This window comes from Mus musculus, chromosome 17 (genome assembly GCF_000001635.26).
Source record: "Mus musculus strain C57BL/6J chromosome 17, GRCm38.p6 C57BL/6J".
Lineage (NCBI taxonomy): Eukaryota > Metazoa > Chordata > Mammalia > Rodentia > Muridae > Mus > Mus musculus.
Genome location: NC_000083.6, coordinates 57,861,825 through 57,878,931, shown reverse-complemented (window position 1 = coordinate 57,878,931; position 17,107 = coordinate 57,861,825). Strand labels below are relative to the sequence as shown.

At 38.6% G+C, this 17,107-nt stretch overlaps 1 protein-coding gene across 14 annotated transcripts in view; it reads right to left on the bottom strand.

Moving 5' to 3' along the window:
- Cntnap5c (contactin associated protein-like 5C) overlaps nt 1-17,107 on the bottom strand; it is a 648,880-nt gene that overhangs the window by 539,022 nt on the left and 92,751 nt on the right. For 13 of the 14 annotated variants that reach the window (XR_385354.3, XR_385355.3, XR_385356.3 and 10 more), the window contains exon 2: nt 2,445-2,549. Coding sequence is in view for 9 of the 14 variants with exons in the window: in XM_006524747.3 (XP_006524810.1) it covers nt 2,445-2,549 (105 nt within the window). In the remaining 5 variants the exon portion in view is untranslated. Of the gene's footprint in view, nt 1-2,444; nt 2,550-15,440; nt 15,535-17,107 lie in introns of those variants that run through there. The other variant, XM_011246557.3, reaches the window with a different exon arrangement.

The window sequence follows — 17,107 nt, the reverse complement described above, 5'->3', positions numbered from 1 at the left end:
TCTTTTGGTTATGGATACTATTATAATAGCAAACTTGTAACACATAGCATGAAATAAGCTACAAGAGTAAAAATAAATCTATAAATCAGAATTGATGGAGATTCAAAATCACAAAGTATTGAAGTGTTAAAAAAATTAAAACCATTGCGGTTTACAATGTCAATACTTCAATAACGGACTAAAATGTATTTCAGAATGCACAGGTAAATCAAAATAGAAAAATATAAGAAGCATCATAATACACGTGTGTGATGTAAAGTTGTCATGAGTTTGCGTGAATGAGAAAAGGTCAATGGATATACTATACTTGCATATAAAAATTTATCTATGTGTGTATGGTATGTGTATATGTGTACACATGAGAGACACTGTGTGTGTGTGTGAATATATATGGGTTTATATGTACTTGTTTATATGTAAAAAAGCCTAAAGTTGACATCAATGTCGCCCTCAATAGCTTTAACCATCAACCTTACATAGTCTAGAGTCACATAAGAAAATATTCTTGAGTGATTGACTGGATTGTGCCTAAGAATATGTCTAATGGGATTTATTCATTGTTACCAGATGGCAGCACACTCTGGACAATATCATCTCCTAGCCTGTACTAACAAGCTTGTTAAGGCTGTAACCAAATCATCAGGCAGCATTACACGCCTCCATGGTTTCTGCTATATTTCCTTGGTAGTGAGTGAGATCTCTGGTTGGAAGTAATGCAACAGCAAGCAGGCCTGACTTCAGATTCCTGCTTGAATTCCTGTCAAGGTTTCCTTCAGTGATTAATTTTAATCTGGAAGGTTGAATAAACCCTTTCTTCCCTAAGTTGCTTTTAGTCATAGTGTTTTTATGAAAGGGGCAGAAAGGAAATGCTAGCTGGTATTCCTCAATTGCTCATTACTTTATATGTTGGAGTCATCTTTCTTGTAGACCAGAAACACACTATTTGACTAGTTTTTTGTCAGCTTTCTCTAGACATTGCTGTCAATGCCTCCTGAATGCTGGCACTGCAGGCAGCTGCCACACCCTGCTAGAATCTATATGGTCCTAGGGCTCCAAACACCAGCTGTTATGCTTCTGAAGTACCCTCAGTACCTAATCCTGGCACTCAACTATCTTTTAATTAAGAACAAGTTTATAATATTACCCAAATTTTAGAACTTTATAAGTTAAGTTCTTTATAAAAGGGGCCAATTTTGTTTTCTATATCAATCTTTATATATCATAAAATCAATATCAAAATATGATGAAAATATTGCTAAATATCCAACATTATATTATCTAAGTTATGTTTTTATTAAGGTCTCTACATTAGAGAGAGACTTTACATTCAAGTGTAACTACTTCAGTTTGATCAGACCAAGTATTTGTTCACAGTACTCTCTAGCTGGTATGGTTACATATTATTTGCATTTGCTTTTAACTAAGTACATGTGATGTACACTTCAAAATAATAATATTAATCTCACAATAAAATTAAATATTTTGAGATATTTTGTAAATAATCCAACTTACCATGAAACATTATTTTGTAGATATTTATGTTAACATATAAAATACATATAATAAAACAAATATTTTTAAAAGATCCTGTTCAGTACATCTTACCATGACCAAAAAAAGAGATAGAGAAAGAGAGAAAGGAAGAAAAAGAGAGAGAGAGAGAGAGAGATAAAGAGAGAAAGAAAGAGAGAAAGAAAGAAAGAAAGAAAGAAAGAAAGAAAGAAAGAAAGAAAGAAAGAAAGAAAGAAAAGAAAGAAAGAAAGGAGAAACAAAGAAACATTTTCACAGTGTTGGGGATGGCTCAATGGATGGAGTGCTTACATCTTACATACAAGCTTGACAACCTGAGTTTGACTCCACAGAACCTGTTATAAAAAATAGTCTAGTAGTGCATGCTTGTAATCCCACCTCTGGGAAGCAGAAATAGGAATTCAGGCCACCTAAACTTCAAGCTCCAGGCTAGTGTGACACAAATCCACATACGAGTATATGACACCTAAGAAATACCACTCAAGGTTGTCCTCTACCCCTAACACAACATACAATTGCAAATATGTAATAACGTGCATACACTCACATGTTATCAGTACATAAGCAAGTTTATGCACACATACAAATCTACACAAAGAATTCCACAGGATACCTATGTGGTCCTATGAGAGAGCACACTCTTAACATGCATGACTCCCTGGGTTAAAGAGTCAGTACCTCAAACAACAACAACAACAAAACACAATGAATTCCTTGGTGGATCTTTGGGTTGGAGGAACATGTTGCCTATTACATGCTGGGAAGAACGTTTAATATAGACTTAAACTCCAAGATTTCCTTCTGGACTGTGACTTTGGATGTAACCTGTATGAAGACTGAGCACTTTCTCTCTCCTAAGCACTCATGATGCCCTCATGTAAGACATGTGTTGTAGGTTTCGTCATTATACTTACCCATTCTCCAGTTGAGTTGAGCTGGGCTGGACCTTCCAGTGAGATCTGAGGAGCTGGAGAAAGCCCTCAGTGAGAGGAAGGAAGTCAATGGGTCATCACAGTTGTCTGAAAAGATTGCAAGAGCAGGAAAAGTCAGATTCTATGGGCCAGAAAAAAACTTTTACAAACAGGAAACTTATATTATAAGCACTCTAGTTTATTAACCATTTGCTCTGGAGAAGCTAGGGAACTCTTTTTCAGTGTGTGTATTTGCAGTTACTTCTGAAAACCCACACACATGACTTCCTTTTAGTGATAGAGAAAATGAGGCCTGGTGGGTGCATTCAATCTCACAATACTAGTAAATATTATAAACAAAAATTCTCAGGAAGCTTTATTTGAGTTACAAATCCAGCTACTCATCTTTCCCTTTAGTTGAGCATTTCAGCAAAGCCTCACAACATGTCTTACAGGATGTGATTTATTTATCCATTTCAGCTTCCATGAATACTTGCAATAAATATGTCTCTCAAAGCAGGATAACTTTCCATTTCTTACTACGACTTGTGTGTAAGCAAGTGGGAAATGTAATACTTACACATATGTTCAGTTATGTTACAGGAAGTAAAATAGAATAGTCTCAGATGTACTAACAGGAGTTAAGTAGGAACTTCAATAGATAATTTTTTAGCTTTCTCTGCTGAGGTACTTTCTAAGGCTGTTTTGATAATATTAAACAAGATGAGGCCATGGACAAATACATACCATGAAATCAGTCTCTTCATGTTCACATTAATCCACAGAGACTGGATTTTAGATGGAGAAGCTTAGTCTTCACCCTTAGCATATACCATATAAATAACTGGTTTGAATATTTGTGCACACACTGCATATGTATCAAAAGATGGCCTAGTTGGCCATCACTGGAAAGAGAGGCCCACTGGACATGCAAACTTTATATGCCCCAGTACAGGGGAATGCCAGGGCCAAAAAATGGGAATGGGTGGGTAGGGGAGTGGGGGGGAGGGTATGGGGGACTTTTGGGATAGCATTGGAAATGTAATTGAGGAAAAAATACATAATAAAAATATTTAAAAGGAAAAAAAAGAAATTTAATATCCATGCATATAAAATAAGAGTCAGGATCTTTGAAAGCTTCACTGCCATTATGGGTCTAGTGTTTTAGAAGTGCAGTTTCTCTCCTCTTTCCTACTGTCACATAGTCATTCAGCATGTTGGCCTTGCTATATAGTGTCACTTTGATATCAGATATCTAATTCCCTAGAGATACCAGCCAACAAGTGTTTGTTATACACCATTCTATCTCAGATATTCTGTTATAACAGCAAAAGACAGGTTACAGGACTTAATAATCAATGAGCTGCAGCAATGTATTTTTTTCTGAATCTTCCATGAATTGGTCCATCTTTTTGTGGGTCTTTGGCAATATACCCACTGCATAATAGAACTCAAGAAAAGATGTATGGAAAGAGTAGGATGGTGAATGATGAAGATAGGGACAAGAGAAAGGACCAATCTATGAAACATCTAGCTAAACTTACAAAGGCAACTTTATTTTCCCATTTTAAAATTTTGAACACAATTGATTCTTTGGAACATTGAAAATGATTCCACAACATCTAGACAGACCTTATTGAAAACTGATTTGAAATGTGCCATTCAAGGTCAATTTTCTATGTAGCCTATTGGGATAAACAGATGTGCTATTTGAAAAGAACATTAACATAGGATCATAATTGTTTATCCAGACAAATACTACAAAGCTGCGTTTCAGATAATTGCAGGTATGTTAATTAGAAATGTGAGGTTTAAATATTTGTTTGTTTAAAAAGTGGGTTTAGGCAAAGGTGAGTTGCACGGGGTCTCTAGAGCCCCATTTTCTAGCTCTGGGATCCCTCTTCAGCCTAGATGAGTCTTACAGGACCCAAAGGTGTCCTGCTTCCCCATGGAAACCTTGTGAGGGAGGTGGCAAGACTAACCATCTTGAAAACCTGACCCACCAATCCTATATCAGTAGGATCAACCCTCAGTCCCCAGTTTGTCCAACTGGGACAGAGCCTCCAGAGTAGGATCCACACAGGAAACACCCTACAGAGTGGGATCTTCCTGAGGCACAGCCAGTCGAGTCAGGTACTTTGATCTCCATTGTCTGGTCAACAACTCCCCACATCATCCCAAGAAGTCCTGCTAATATCAGGATCACCCAGTGAGCACCAGGGAATAACAGATTCTAAAAGGACAGCATAAGAACACAATCAACAAGACCCAGGTGAATATGGTGCAACCAGATCCCACTTACATTGCTGCAACAAACCCTGAGTATCCTAAGGAAACTGAAGGGCAAGAAGATAATCTTATATCCAATCTTATGAAAATGATCAATCTTTCAAAGAAGACATGAATAAATCCCTGAGAAAATACAAGAAAATATATTCAAATAGGTAGAGACACTAAAAAAAGGAAGAAAATAAATATGAAGAAATATAAAGTCCTTCCAGTTTGGGCTGGTTCCCTGAGCAGACCTTCAGTGCAAACTCCTCAGCCAGCCCCACAATACTCAAAAGAAGATCCACTCCCAGGCTCTCTAACCCTCACAGGATCACAGTATCAGGGTGAAAAGAACACAGCATCAGCCCCAACACTGGAAGTAACTGGTACTAGTGGGACCCAGGCACCCAGGAACTCTGCTCAACCAGTGGCAAGGGTTCCTTCTGGTCTGGACCAGTGCCCTGAGTAGACCTTGGGCATGAACTTCACAGCCAGTCCCACAACACCCAGAGGAATCTCCACTCCAAGGCACTCTAAAATTCCTAGGATCAGAGGATCAGAGGCACACTGAACAGAACTTGGGCACTTACTCCTCATCTAGTCCCACAACACCCAGAAGAAGCTATACTTCCAGGCACTCTGACATGCCCAGGACCACAGGATCCCAGGAGCTTTGTCACAACAGGATCTTAGGGTCAAATAGGGAAATGACTCCTAGGCGCTCTAACACACTCAGGATTTCAGGATCACATGATCCCGGAATCACAGGATCACGGGGAGAGCTGAACTCTGAGGAATTCTGACACAACCAGGATCACAGAAAGGACAGGCTCCATTCAGACATAGAGAGAGTAGATAGTACTAGAAATAATCAGATGGCAGGAGGCAAGCATAAGAACATAAGCAAAATAAACCCAGGCTACTTGGCATCATCAGACCAATTCCCAGCACCCCACCCCACCCCCACCCCCAGCAAGACCTGGATACACCATTACACTGAACAAGCAAGATGAGGATCTACACTCACTTCTCATGATGGTTACAGAGGACTTTAAGAAGTACATAAATAAGTCCCTTAAAGAAATACAGGAGAACACGGGTAAGCAAGTAGAAGCCCTTAAAGAGGAAACACAAAAATCATTTAAAAAATGACAGGAAAACACAATCAAACAGGCCAAGGAAATGGACAAAACCATACAAGATCTAAAATGGAAATAGAAACAATAAAGAAATTGCAAAGGGAGACAACCATGGAGTTAGAAAGCAACAAGGAGTCATAGACGCAAGCATCACAAACAGAATACAAGAGATGGAAGAGAGAATCTCATATGCAGAAGATATCATAGAAAACATTGACACAACAGTCAATGAAAATGCAAAAAGCAAAAAGTTCCTAACCCAAAACATCCAGGAAATACAGGACACAATGAGAAGATGAAACCTAAGGATGATAGGTGTAGAAGAGAGTGACAATTCCCCCACTTAAAGGACCAGGAAATACCTTCAACAAAGTTATAGAAGAAAACTTCCTAAACCTAAAGAAAGAGATAGCCATGAACATCCAAGAAGCTTACAGAACTCCAAATAGATTAGAGCAGAAAAGAAATTCCTCCCATCACAAAATAATCAAAACACCAAATTCACTACACAAAGAACATTAAAAGCAGTAAGGGAAAAAGTTCAAGTAACATAGAAAGGCAGCCCTATCAGAATTACACCAGACTTCTCACCAGACTATGAAAGCTAGAAGATCCTGGGCAGATGTCATACAGACCCTGAGAGAACACAAATGCTAGCCCAGGCTACTATACCCAACAAAACTCTCAATTAACATCAATGGAGAAACCAAGATATTCCATGACAAAAACAAATTTAGACAATATCATTCCATAAATCCAGCCCTACAAAGGATAATAGATGGAAATTCCAACACAGGGAGGGAAACTACACTCTAGAAAAAGCAAGAAAACTATTTTCTTTCAACAAAGCTAAAAGAAGATAGCCACACAAACGTAATTTCACCTGTAACAACAAAAATAACAGGAAGCAAAAATCACTATTCCTTAATATCACTTGACATCAATGGACTCAACTCCCCAATAAAACTAACAGACTGAATAGGTAAACAAGATCCAGCCTTTTGCTGCATACAGGAAACTCACCTCAGTGTCAAAGACAGATACTACCTCAGAATACAGTGCTGTACAACAATTTTTTTTCAAGCAAATGACCCCAAGAATCAAGCTGGCATAGTCATTCTAATAATGAATAAATTCCGACTTTCAACCAAAAGTTATCAAGAAAGACAAGAAAGGACACTTCGTACTCATCAAAGGAAAAATCTACCAAGAATAATCCTCAATTCTGAACATCTATGGTCCAGATGTTGTGTCAATGTCTTATGTGTATCTTCTGCACCTGAGATTCTTCTATCTCTTGTATTTTGTTGGTGATGCTTGCATCTATGACTCCTGGTCTCTTTCCTAGGTTTTCTATCACCAGTGTTGTCCTGTTTTATGATTTTTTTTATTGTTTCTATTTCCATTTTTAAATTCTGAATGGTTTTGTTCAGTTTCTTCACCTGTTTGGCTGTGTTTTCATGTAATTCTTTAAGGGATTTTTGTGTTTCCTCTTTAAATTCTTCTGCCTGTTTACCTGTGTTCTCTTGTATTTTTTAAGGGATTTTTAATTGCCTTTTAAATTCCTCTATCATCATCATGAGATGAAATTTTAAATCATAGTCTTGCTTTTCTGGTGTGTTGGAATAACCATGGTTTGCTGTGATGGGAGAATTGGGTTCTGATGATGATGTCAAGTAGCCTTGGTTTCTATTGCTTATGTTCTTGTACTTGCCCTTTGCCATCTGGTTACCTCTGGTGTTAGCTGGTCTTTCTGCTTTTGACTTTGGCTTGTCCATCCTGCAAGCCTGTGTGTTAGTCCTCTTGGGAGAGCAGTTCTCTCCAGGAGGAATTTGGGTATGGAGAGCTGTGGTATAGGGTCAGTTCTGGGATGCAGACAGAGACCAGAAGCATCTTGTCCCCAGCTGATCCATGGTTCCCGTGTCCTTGCTCTCTGAGTGTCCCTCTTGGGCCAGGAATTTGAAGAGAAGTGGTTGTCTTACCTGTGCTCACAGGTGTTTAGACACTCCTGGGAAACCAGCTCAATCCTGGTGGTATTTGTGTATGTAGCTCTGTAGCACAGGATCAGCTCTGGGTGCAGACAGAGACTGGAAGGCTCCCACTCCAGGCTTCCCCTAGGTTCCTATGTCCTGATGGTTCCAGAAGGGTGGACTCTGAACAGCAGTGATGGTCCTACCTGTACTCACAGTCCTGTCTGCACTCCTGGAAGGCTCTCTCCCTCCAGGATATATTTGGGTATGGAGCCCTGTGGCAGAGGATCTGCTATAGGCATAGACTAAAATCCAACAAAGAATTCTCAGCTGAGGAATATTGAATGGATGAAAAGCACCTAAGGAAATGTTCAATATCTGTAGTCTCCCCTCTCCCAGCCTGAAACCTGCTTGCTCAGGGGTGGAGCTTGCTGCTCATTCGTTCTGCCACGCCCACTGCTGGAACCTGCCGCTTTGCTGTTCGGAGCCACACACGTGCTCACCTTTCTACTGGACCTGAGATTATTCGGCGGGAATCGGGTCCCCTCCCCCTTCCTTCATAACTAGTGTCACAACAGTAAAATTTGAGCTTTGATCAGAATAACTGTCTTGGCTACATTTCTTTCTCTTGCCACCTAGCCCCTCTTCTCTTCCAGGTTTCCAAAATGCCTTTCCAGGCTAGAACCCAGGTTGTGGTCTGCTGGCCAGACACAACAAATATCCTTAGTTATCAGGGAAATGCAAATCAAAACAACCCTGATATCCCACCTCACACCAGTGAAAATGGCTAAGATCAGAAACTCAGGTGACAGCAGATGCTGTTGAAGATGTGGAGAAGGAAGAACATTCCTCCATTGTTGGTGGGATTGCAAGCTGGGACAACCTCTCTGGAAAACACTTTGGTAGTTCCTCAGAAAATTGGACATAGTACTAACTGAAGATCCAGCTATACCACTCCTGGACATATACCCAGAAGATGTTCCAACATGTAGTAAGGACACATGCTCCACTATATTCATAGTAGTCTTATATATACAATAGCCAGAAGCTAGAAAAACCCAGATGTCCCTTAAGGGGAATTAATAGAGATATTTGGCACATTTACCCAATGGAATACTACTCAGCTATTAAAAACAATGAATTCATGAAATTCTTAGGTAAATGGAGGGTACTAGAAAATATCATCCTGAATGAGGTAACCCAGTCACAAAAGAACACACATGGTTTGCATTCACTGATAATTGGATATTAGTCCAGAAGCTCAGAATACCCAAGATACAATTCACAGACCAAATGAAGCTCAAGAAGAAGGAAGACCAAAGTATGGATACTTTAGTCCTTCTTAGAAGAGGCAACAAAATGTCCATGGGTGGAGATACAGAGACAAAATGTGGAGCAGAGACTGGAAGAAAGACCATCCAGGGACTGTCCCACCTGGGGATCCAACCTATATACAGTCCCCAAACCCAGACACTATTATGGATGCTAACAAGTGCTTGCTGAGAAGAGCCTGATATAGTTGCCTCCTGAGAGACTTTGCTAGTGCCTAATACATACAGAGGTTGATGTTCTCAGCCAACCTTTGGAGTAAGCACAGGGTCCCTAATGGAGGAGTTAGAGAAAGGACAGAAGGAGCTGAAGGATCTTGCAACCCACAAGCACCCCCCAGAGCTCCCAGGGATTAAACCATCAATCAAAGAGTACATATGGTGGGACCCATGGCTCCAGCTGTACATGTAGCACAGGATGGCCTTGTTGGACATCAGTGGGAGGAGAGACCCTTGGTCCTGAGAAGGATCAATGTCCCATTGTAGGGGATTGCCAGGACAGGGAAGCAGGTGTGGGTGGGTTGGTAAGCAGACAGAGGATGGTGTGATAGGCAGTTTTTGGAAGGTAAAAAAGAAAAGGTGATAACATTTGAAATGTAAATAAAGAAAATATCTAATAAAAAAGAAATTAATTACAGGTATTTTTATATTGAATTTATATGCAGTATTACCTTTATCTACATGTTTAGAAATTTTTCATTATATACCCAATTTATATAGATGTACTCTTAGGTTTCTTTCTGCTTTTATTTTGAAATAAAAGCAGATCTAAAACAAGTTTCATAAAATGTAAACTTTAATATCACCACTAAAAAGGGAAAAAGCAAATGAGTTAAATTAGGGTGAAAGTATCTACGTCAAAATTTTAGCCAATAGTTCCAGAAAACAAGCAGAAAATAGATTCTCCAAAATTATATCTGATGTTTGCCTCAAATTTTTGCCTCTTTACTGTTTACAAGAAATTGATTTTCTGTGCAAGGAATCAACTTAGCCCCACAGGTCCTTTGAAGTCTTGTACAGAGTCTTCACATATATTATGCATTGTCTATTAGCTTCCAAAATATTCTTTCATGAAGTAACTTCTTGGAGGAGACCAGAAGCCAAATACTTTATTCTTTCCGATTCACAACCATTAGAACTACTCAAGTCATGCTGGCACAAAGAAAATAGAAGTCTCCCAGGTTTATTTTTAAAACCAGACCTCCCTAGTATTTTTCTGTAGATAGAGAATATATATTCTGAAATAGCTTTGTCCCTGGGGAGGAGAAATAAGCAGATGAATGGTTGCCAGCACAAGCATGGCAGTAGCTTTGGGAATGCAAAGTCAAACATCTCAGGAATGCATCAAACTCCTATTAATCCTGGAAAAGCTAAAGAAATTGGATTTTAATTGTTGGAAATAGTAAGTGCATTTGTCTTTGGTTGAAGTGGAATCTCTGCTTCTAATCTGCTCTGCATTCAGAACTTCATTTCATGCAATTAAAGGAAACTACTTCAAGGATGATTGCTTTTGGCTTTTGGCTTGTGGAATTCAACATTAATGTGTGGATTCTAAAAAGTGTTTTAACTTCATACATTGCTCTCTCTCTCTCTCTCTCTCTCTCTCTCTCTGTCTCTCTCTCTATCTCTCTCTCTTTCTTTCTCTCCCTCTCACTGTTTGTGTTTTAGTGTGTGGTGTGTGTGTGTGTGTGTGTGTGTGTGTGTGTGTGTAGCAGGAAGAAAAAGAAAGAAACATCTTCCACTTTTGCTGGTAGCATTGATCTGCTGTTTAAAGTCTGAGTTTATGTGTTGTACAAATTTGAATGTGGGCTCACTCAGTTTAAAACAAACGGTGTGGACTTGTGATTGAGTTGGGTGTGAGACGGACTCTAAATTGATTGAGATGAGTTCAGCCACCAGCTCTCCAGTCTCACACTGTCCCTGCTTCCTGGGCTCCTGTTGTGTTTGTCCCCATGCTTTTGTTTTGCTCTGTTTGTTTTACTGTATTTATGGCTGAGGTTTGTGGGGTTTTTTTGTTTTTTTTTTTTTTTGTTTTTTTTTTTTTGTTTGTTTGTTTTTCCTTCCTGTGCATCTTCCCAGGATCTATTCCTTTCACCACCTGTGTTGCTGAAACTTCTAAGCACCTAGCTTTCTTTTATTGTTTTATTTATTTTCTTCTATTCCCAATATGTGTGAAACTTAAAACCATCACCCAAACCAGGCATCTGCTAGGCCCTAAAATCAATTTTTAGTATATTTTGCTGTCTGGTTTCCTTCCTTTTTACATTTATTTGCATGCCCCCTTATTATGTGTGAGGGTGTTCCCATTCCAAGACATATACATAAAGGTCATAGAGCTCACTTCTCTCCTTCTGCCATGTATTATAGTGAGCAAATTTAGATCATCTGGCTAAGCAGCAAGTATCCACATCGGTTGAGACATCTCAGGTGTCCCCTCCATTTTTTTTTGTTAATTTGAATACTGTATTGCATTGGATTTTAACCCATTCTTGATATAATTTATTTACTAAGACTACAAATTGGACTGAGCAGGCTGATAATACTCTAGCCAATCTTGCCACTGACAATAAAGGCATAGACCCAATTTGTACCAGTCCAACCATCTCTACTAACAGCTTAAACAGTTTCCTTCTTTTTCTTACAGATCTTCAATTAGATGAAAGCAGGGATGGTGGCTTCAATGAAGGAGATAATTTCAGGGAAATCCACTATGAACTAGAATTGGAGACTTACTAAGAGGTATTATCAATGTGGATCTTTAGCATAGGAATTATATTGTTTTGAAAACCCATATGCTCTTTTCTGTCTAAGCAAAAGTAATGTGGCATTATTGTTATTATTATTATTATTATATTATATTATATTATATTATAGTGCTCAAGAATTTGGGAATAAAACATATCAAATTTCATGGTGGTATGAAGGAGATTGTCATTGAAGTCAAAGGGCTTCTCTAATGGCTGATGGATCAGAATGGAGCTACCACCACCCACTGTGTATTAATGAAGAGTCGTAACTCTACTGCTCAGGCAGATCAGGCTAACTGATACAATTTCATGTAGCAGAAAGGGAAACACACTGGGGTATATGAACACTGGTTTTCTGATTGTTATTCCATACATATCTATCTCAATGACCATGTCCTACACTTGTTTTCACCATTCCTCTCCTCCTCTTACCAATCCTTTCTTCTCTGTGGCCCTCCTCTATCACCCTTCACCATGGAGACCAGAAAGACAGTCCCATTCAGTAGAAAATGATACATTATTCACTCTGATCCACTATTAATCCCTGCCTCACCCTGTAGTCAGCATAACGCATCTCACCAGAGTGAGGTTTCACACCACAGACTCCTAAAAAGAACCCTATTATTTACTGGGCAACGGACATTCAGAGCTACAAAACCCTAACCTTATTCACACAATAGAAGAGGACACTGCTGTGTGATTTAATAACAGCATCTTTCTGATATCCTTGGGCACCATTCATTTGAGCAGTGTCTGCACACAATGTTAATATTGCCAAGGCTTTTACAAAGCTTAGTCAGGTATTAAACCATGCCAATTCAACAACTCAACTTATCCTGGCCTTGTCCCAAGGCAATGACCTCAGAGGAAAACCAAGGTAATATCAGTGCCTGAAACAGAAATCAACTCTCTACCATTCTAGGAAAGGGCAAGAGAAAACTGAATTTAAGGTCAGATCTGAAAGTGGGTTCCTTTGAAACTGTCTCCATTTGCAGCATGCCTCAAATTATTCCTACACTTCCCATTCTCTGATTGCAGTGTTCTTCCCATCACATATATCTGCTTTTTCTTTATTCACTGTGCAGCACACAGCCTGCTCTTCTACAGATATTTTCTGGAGCCGTTTACTGGACATGGAGACATGGATGCTTCTGGGTCAGACTTTGCCCACTGCCATTCTCATAGGTACAACAGCAAAGAGCAACTCTGGGTTGGTGCTCGGCTCTACTGCTCCTAGATCCTAAAAACAGGCTCTGCTACCCTCACTGTCTTCCTGTCACATTAGCTGCTCAGTCACTTGTAGAGTAACTAAGAAAGCTCTGCCACCTCATTCTTCTGCTCCTTAAATGGAGCGATAGAAAAAAAGAAGCAATAGTCAGGTTCCATTTTTTTATATAGTAGAATTATCATAAGACTTATTGACTTGGGTATAAGGTATAAAAAACAGAGTTTCCCTGTTGGGTTTTGTTAGGGGTATACAATAATATTTTCAATCAGCATTTCAATGAAAATATATATCATGAATTTGACAAAAAATAAAAAGAAGCATGTGGGAAGTTTTAGAGGAGAAAAAGTAAATGGAAAATAATAAAATTATATTATAATCTCAAAAATAAAGAAAATAATTAGAAATAAAATCATAGAAGGAATTAAAATGAATGTTTCTCATAATAAAAAATAAAAATAAATTACTATATTTTGCCTATAGTTTTGTTGACAGTTTTTAATAAATGCTAAGCTGTCCTCATTTTTATTCTTCTATTCATAATTCAAGAGCCCTTATATCTATACTTCCCACATGTAGGAGTTGCTATTGTTGTTAATTTATTTATTTATCCACTTTACATTCTGGTCACAGCCCTTATCTCTCCTCTTCTTCCAGTCTCACCTTCCCACCTTCTGCCCCATTGCTCCCTCCCAATGAGAATTTTTATCCGCCTTGAAGCTAATGTCAAATTACAGGCGTACTAAATATTCTGTTTTGGATTTTCCCAGTTATGCTCCATATACAGGTGTTCCTAGGAATATCTGCATTGATATGCTATCCATTGTCTCTTGGCTGGTCCAATATTTAGCAACCTCAATGTACCACAACCCATACAGAAGGAAGGGGAGAAGGTCATGTGATATTTGTTCATGCACGTGGAAGAAATGGTGAGAGTCATATTTTAATTTCTTTGTTATAATCATCATGACTAAGTGTGACCAAGACACCATAGACAAGGAAAGATTGTATTTTTGCTCATATTTTCAGTCACAGTCTATCACTGACGTAAGACAGTTTAGAAACTGAAGCAGAAACCATAAAGTAATTCTGCAAACTGGCTTGTTTCCTGTCTCGTGCTCATCTAGTACTTTTTTTTTCCTGTAACTTAGGCTCAAGAGCTTAAGAATAGTGGGCCCTACCACATCAATCATCATTCAAGACAGTATCTCACAGACATGGCCACAGGTTAGTCTGATTAAAGCAATTCTTCTGATTAAGTTCCTCCTTTCTGGTGACTCAAGATGGTGTGAAGTTGACAATAAGAACTAACAGACACAACTACAACCAGGGTCATGAACCTTCCGTGTTTGTCCAATGGGAAATAAACCATGTTTGTGGATCAATCTGAAGTACTACTCAGAAAGAAATTAACAGAAAAGGAAGTGGTTCATATGTAAGATCAAAAGGAAGGGCATGTACTGACTCTAACTGTATTGAGTGATGGTGTTTGGATGTGTTTTGTGCCTGCTGGGAAGTCAGGTGGAACAGTCCCGAAAATATCCATCATTTCACGGTGCTGTTATTGTACAAATTTTCTGGAAAGCCATAAATTTTTATCTAAGTCAGATAGGGCACAGATGACAGACCAAAATACAGCTTAATAGACCACTGGAGTTATTTGTGTTACTTACAGAACAGATGACTCAAGATTGTGCATTACTGAAAGGGTAACCCAGAATGAACAATGCCTCCCAAAAGCAGAAGCCCAGCATACTCTGCATAGCTTGCAGACAAACTAGTAAACAGAGAATCTGTTTTCTACTGCTTCTGCTACTGTTTATAAAACTCCCGAGGAAAGGCCCTGTTAATCTTGTCAGTTTCAAGGGGTTCTTTAACCTGGTGAGTTTCATTTACATTCTGAGTCATAGGATCCTCCCATCTATCCTCAGGAGGTGGGATTAAATTAAAAGAAATAGTTACATAGCATATTTGTACACATCAGTTTGTACCTCAAATTCAGAGATAGTATTTTCCAGGAGTCATCTAGAAAAGGGTAAAAATTATCTTCCTAAGATGGTTTCACCAGAGACTGTAAAACTAACCTGGATGAACCCAATAACTTGGTCAGGGGAGAAGTTAAAAAAAAAAAAAGAAATTAAAAACATTTTAGAATTCAACAAAAATGAAGGCACAACATACCCTTTTGCTTTCCTTTACAAATAAAGAGGATATTGGAGCAGGAGATGAAGAAGAGAGTAATAGACAAAATGCAGAGAGAAAGAGGGGCAAAGAAGAAGCTGAAGAGAAAGCAGAATGAGCACACAGAATTCTCCTTACCTTAGGACAGAACAGGTCTTTTCTTAACAGCAAGGCAGGCTTTAACTTACTGAAGTGGTCAAAGCTTTCTTCATGCAGAATTGAGTTTAATTTATTTAGCAATGGAAGATTAGAGGCTTTTTCTTTCTCTTTGTAATAACGATTGGAGCTTATTTTTTCATCCAGAATGAGTGAGTTCTTTCTGCACTGGTGCTTGTGCTTTTGCTCCCTATGAATACATAAGTATGGATGAATGTGTGTACGCTTGTTAAGTTAATTAGATAGATGTTGGGCCCAATAAGTAGCTATGAAAGTGTATATAAGAAAATGTTAATTTACATATATGTGCTTGTGTAAAAATGACTGTTTTCTCCTGGTTCAATAAAAGTTGATTGCCCCAAACCTCCCTCCTGCCTAACAAGCCACAGGGGAGGCTCTGGGTAAAAGAGAAAAAAAATCCATAACAAGTAAACCCTTTCTAAATCCCTTGCTCTTTAGGCTACAGGTGTTAATCAACAGGTGTTAATCATCCAGCCAGGTTTTAACCATAGAGTAAACAATACATTTTTTAGAGTTTTTTTTTTTTAAGAAGCCATCAGCAAGCAAGCATTCAGTATAGATAATTTGAAGGCCAGACACTATCAGTCTTTAAAGCTGTTTCCGCATCCAACGTTGTGTCCTGCTTCTAACCATTCCAGGCCTGGATGTCTCCTGGCAGGTCCTAATATATAATATTCAAGTGTGGTTTGGGTGGTTAAGCTTTGGGTATGTTTTATGTGTCTTAAACTGCCCTTTTGATTGTAGACTTAGTCCACAAGAACTTCTTCAGAGCGACTGTGAAATCTTTAAGATGTGGAGCCTAATGGGTGGTTCTTGATTCTGAAATTGAGTAATGCATTACTCTAGTGCAGTTTGAATTTTCAAGAGAGGATTGCTACCAAAGTGCAAGGTTGACCTTCTATCCTCTCAGGCCACATTCTTGGAGGTGATCTGTGGTATGGAACAACACCCCTGGCTACTCTCTGTCATTTTGACTTAAATCTCTTTATGAAATTTACCCGCATCATGTATTTTGTTGTAGTGTGAAAAAAACTGACTAGTTCACTGTACCACTTGCTGTATCCCTTTTCAAAAACAAACAAAACAAACTTTAGGTATCAAGAATCAGCATACAAATGTAACTGGGGTATTCTTCTGGAGTGCTAGAGGGATTTCAGCTTTCAAATCATCAGGTCTATGGATTCCTCCTGAGATTGCTGTCTATATTCACTGCCAAGGAACCACCTAGCTAGAAACATAAGGGACAATCTGTTCTCCAGTGACTTTTGAAGGTCAGACTTTGAGAAAGAATGCATCATAATGGAATGATTTCCTTCATATAAATTGGATACATCTCTGTTTGTACCTTTGAAAAATATTAAAAATATGGTTTTGTAGTTTTATGCAGTAGTGAAAAAAGTGAGAATCTATTTAAAGATATTTTTTGTCATCAACTCCCAATGATGAATGAAGTTGAAATTTCCACATTAACCCGGACCGTGAAATGTAAATATAGCATTTGGGGTGGCCAAGGTGCTAAACAATCAGTAGAATGCTTGCCTAACAATCATGGAGCCATAGAATCCAACCTCTCCCTACCTCCAAACATATGCTTTAACCTCTTCAGGTTTGAGAACACAGTCAGTTAT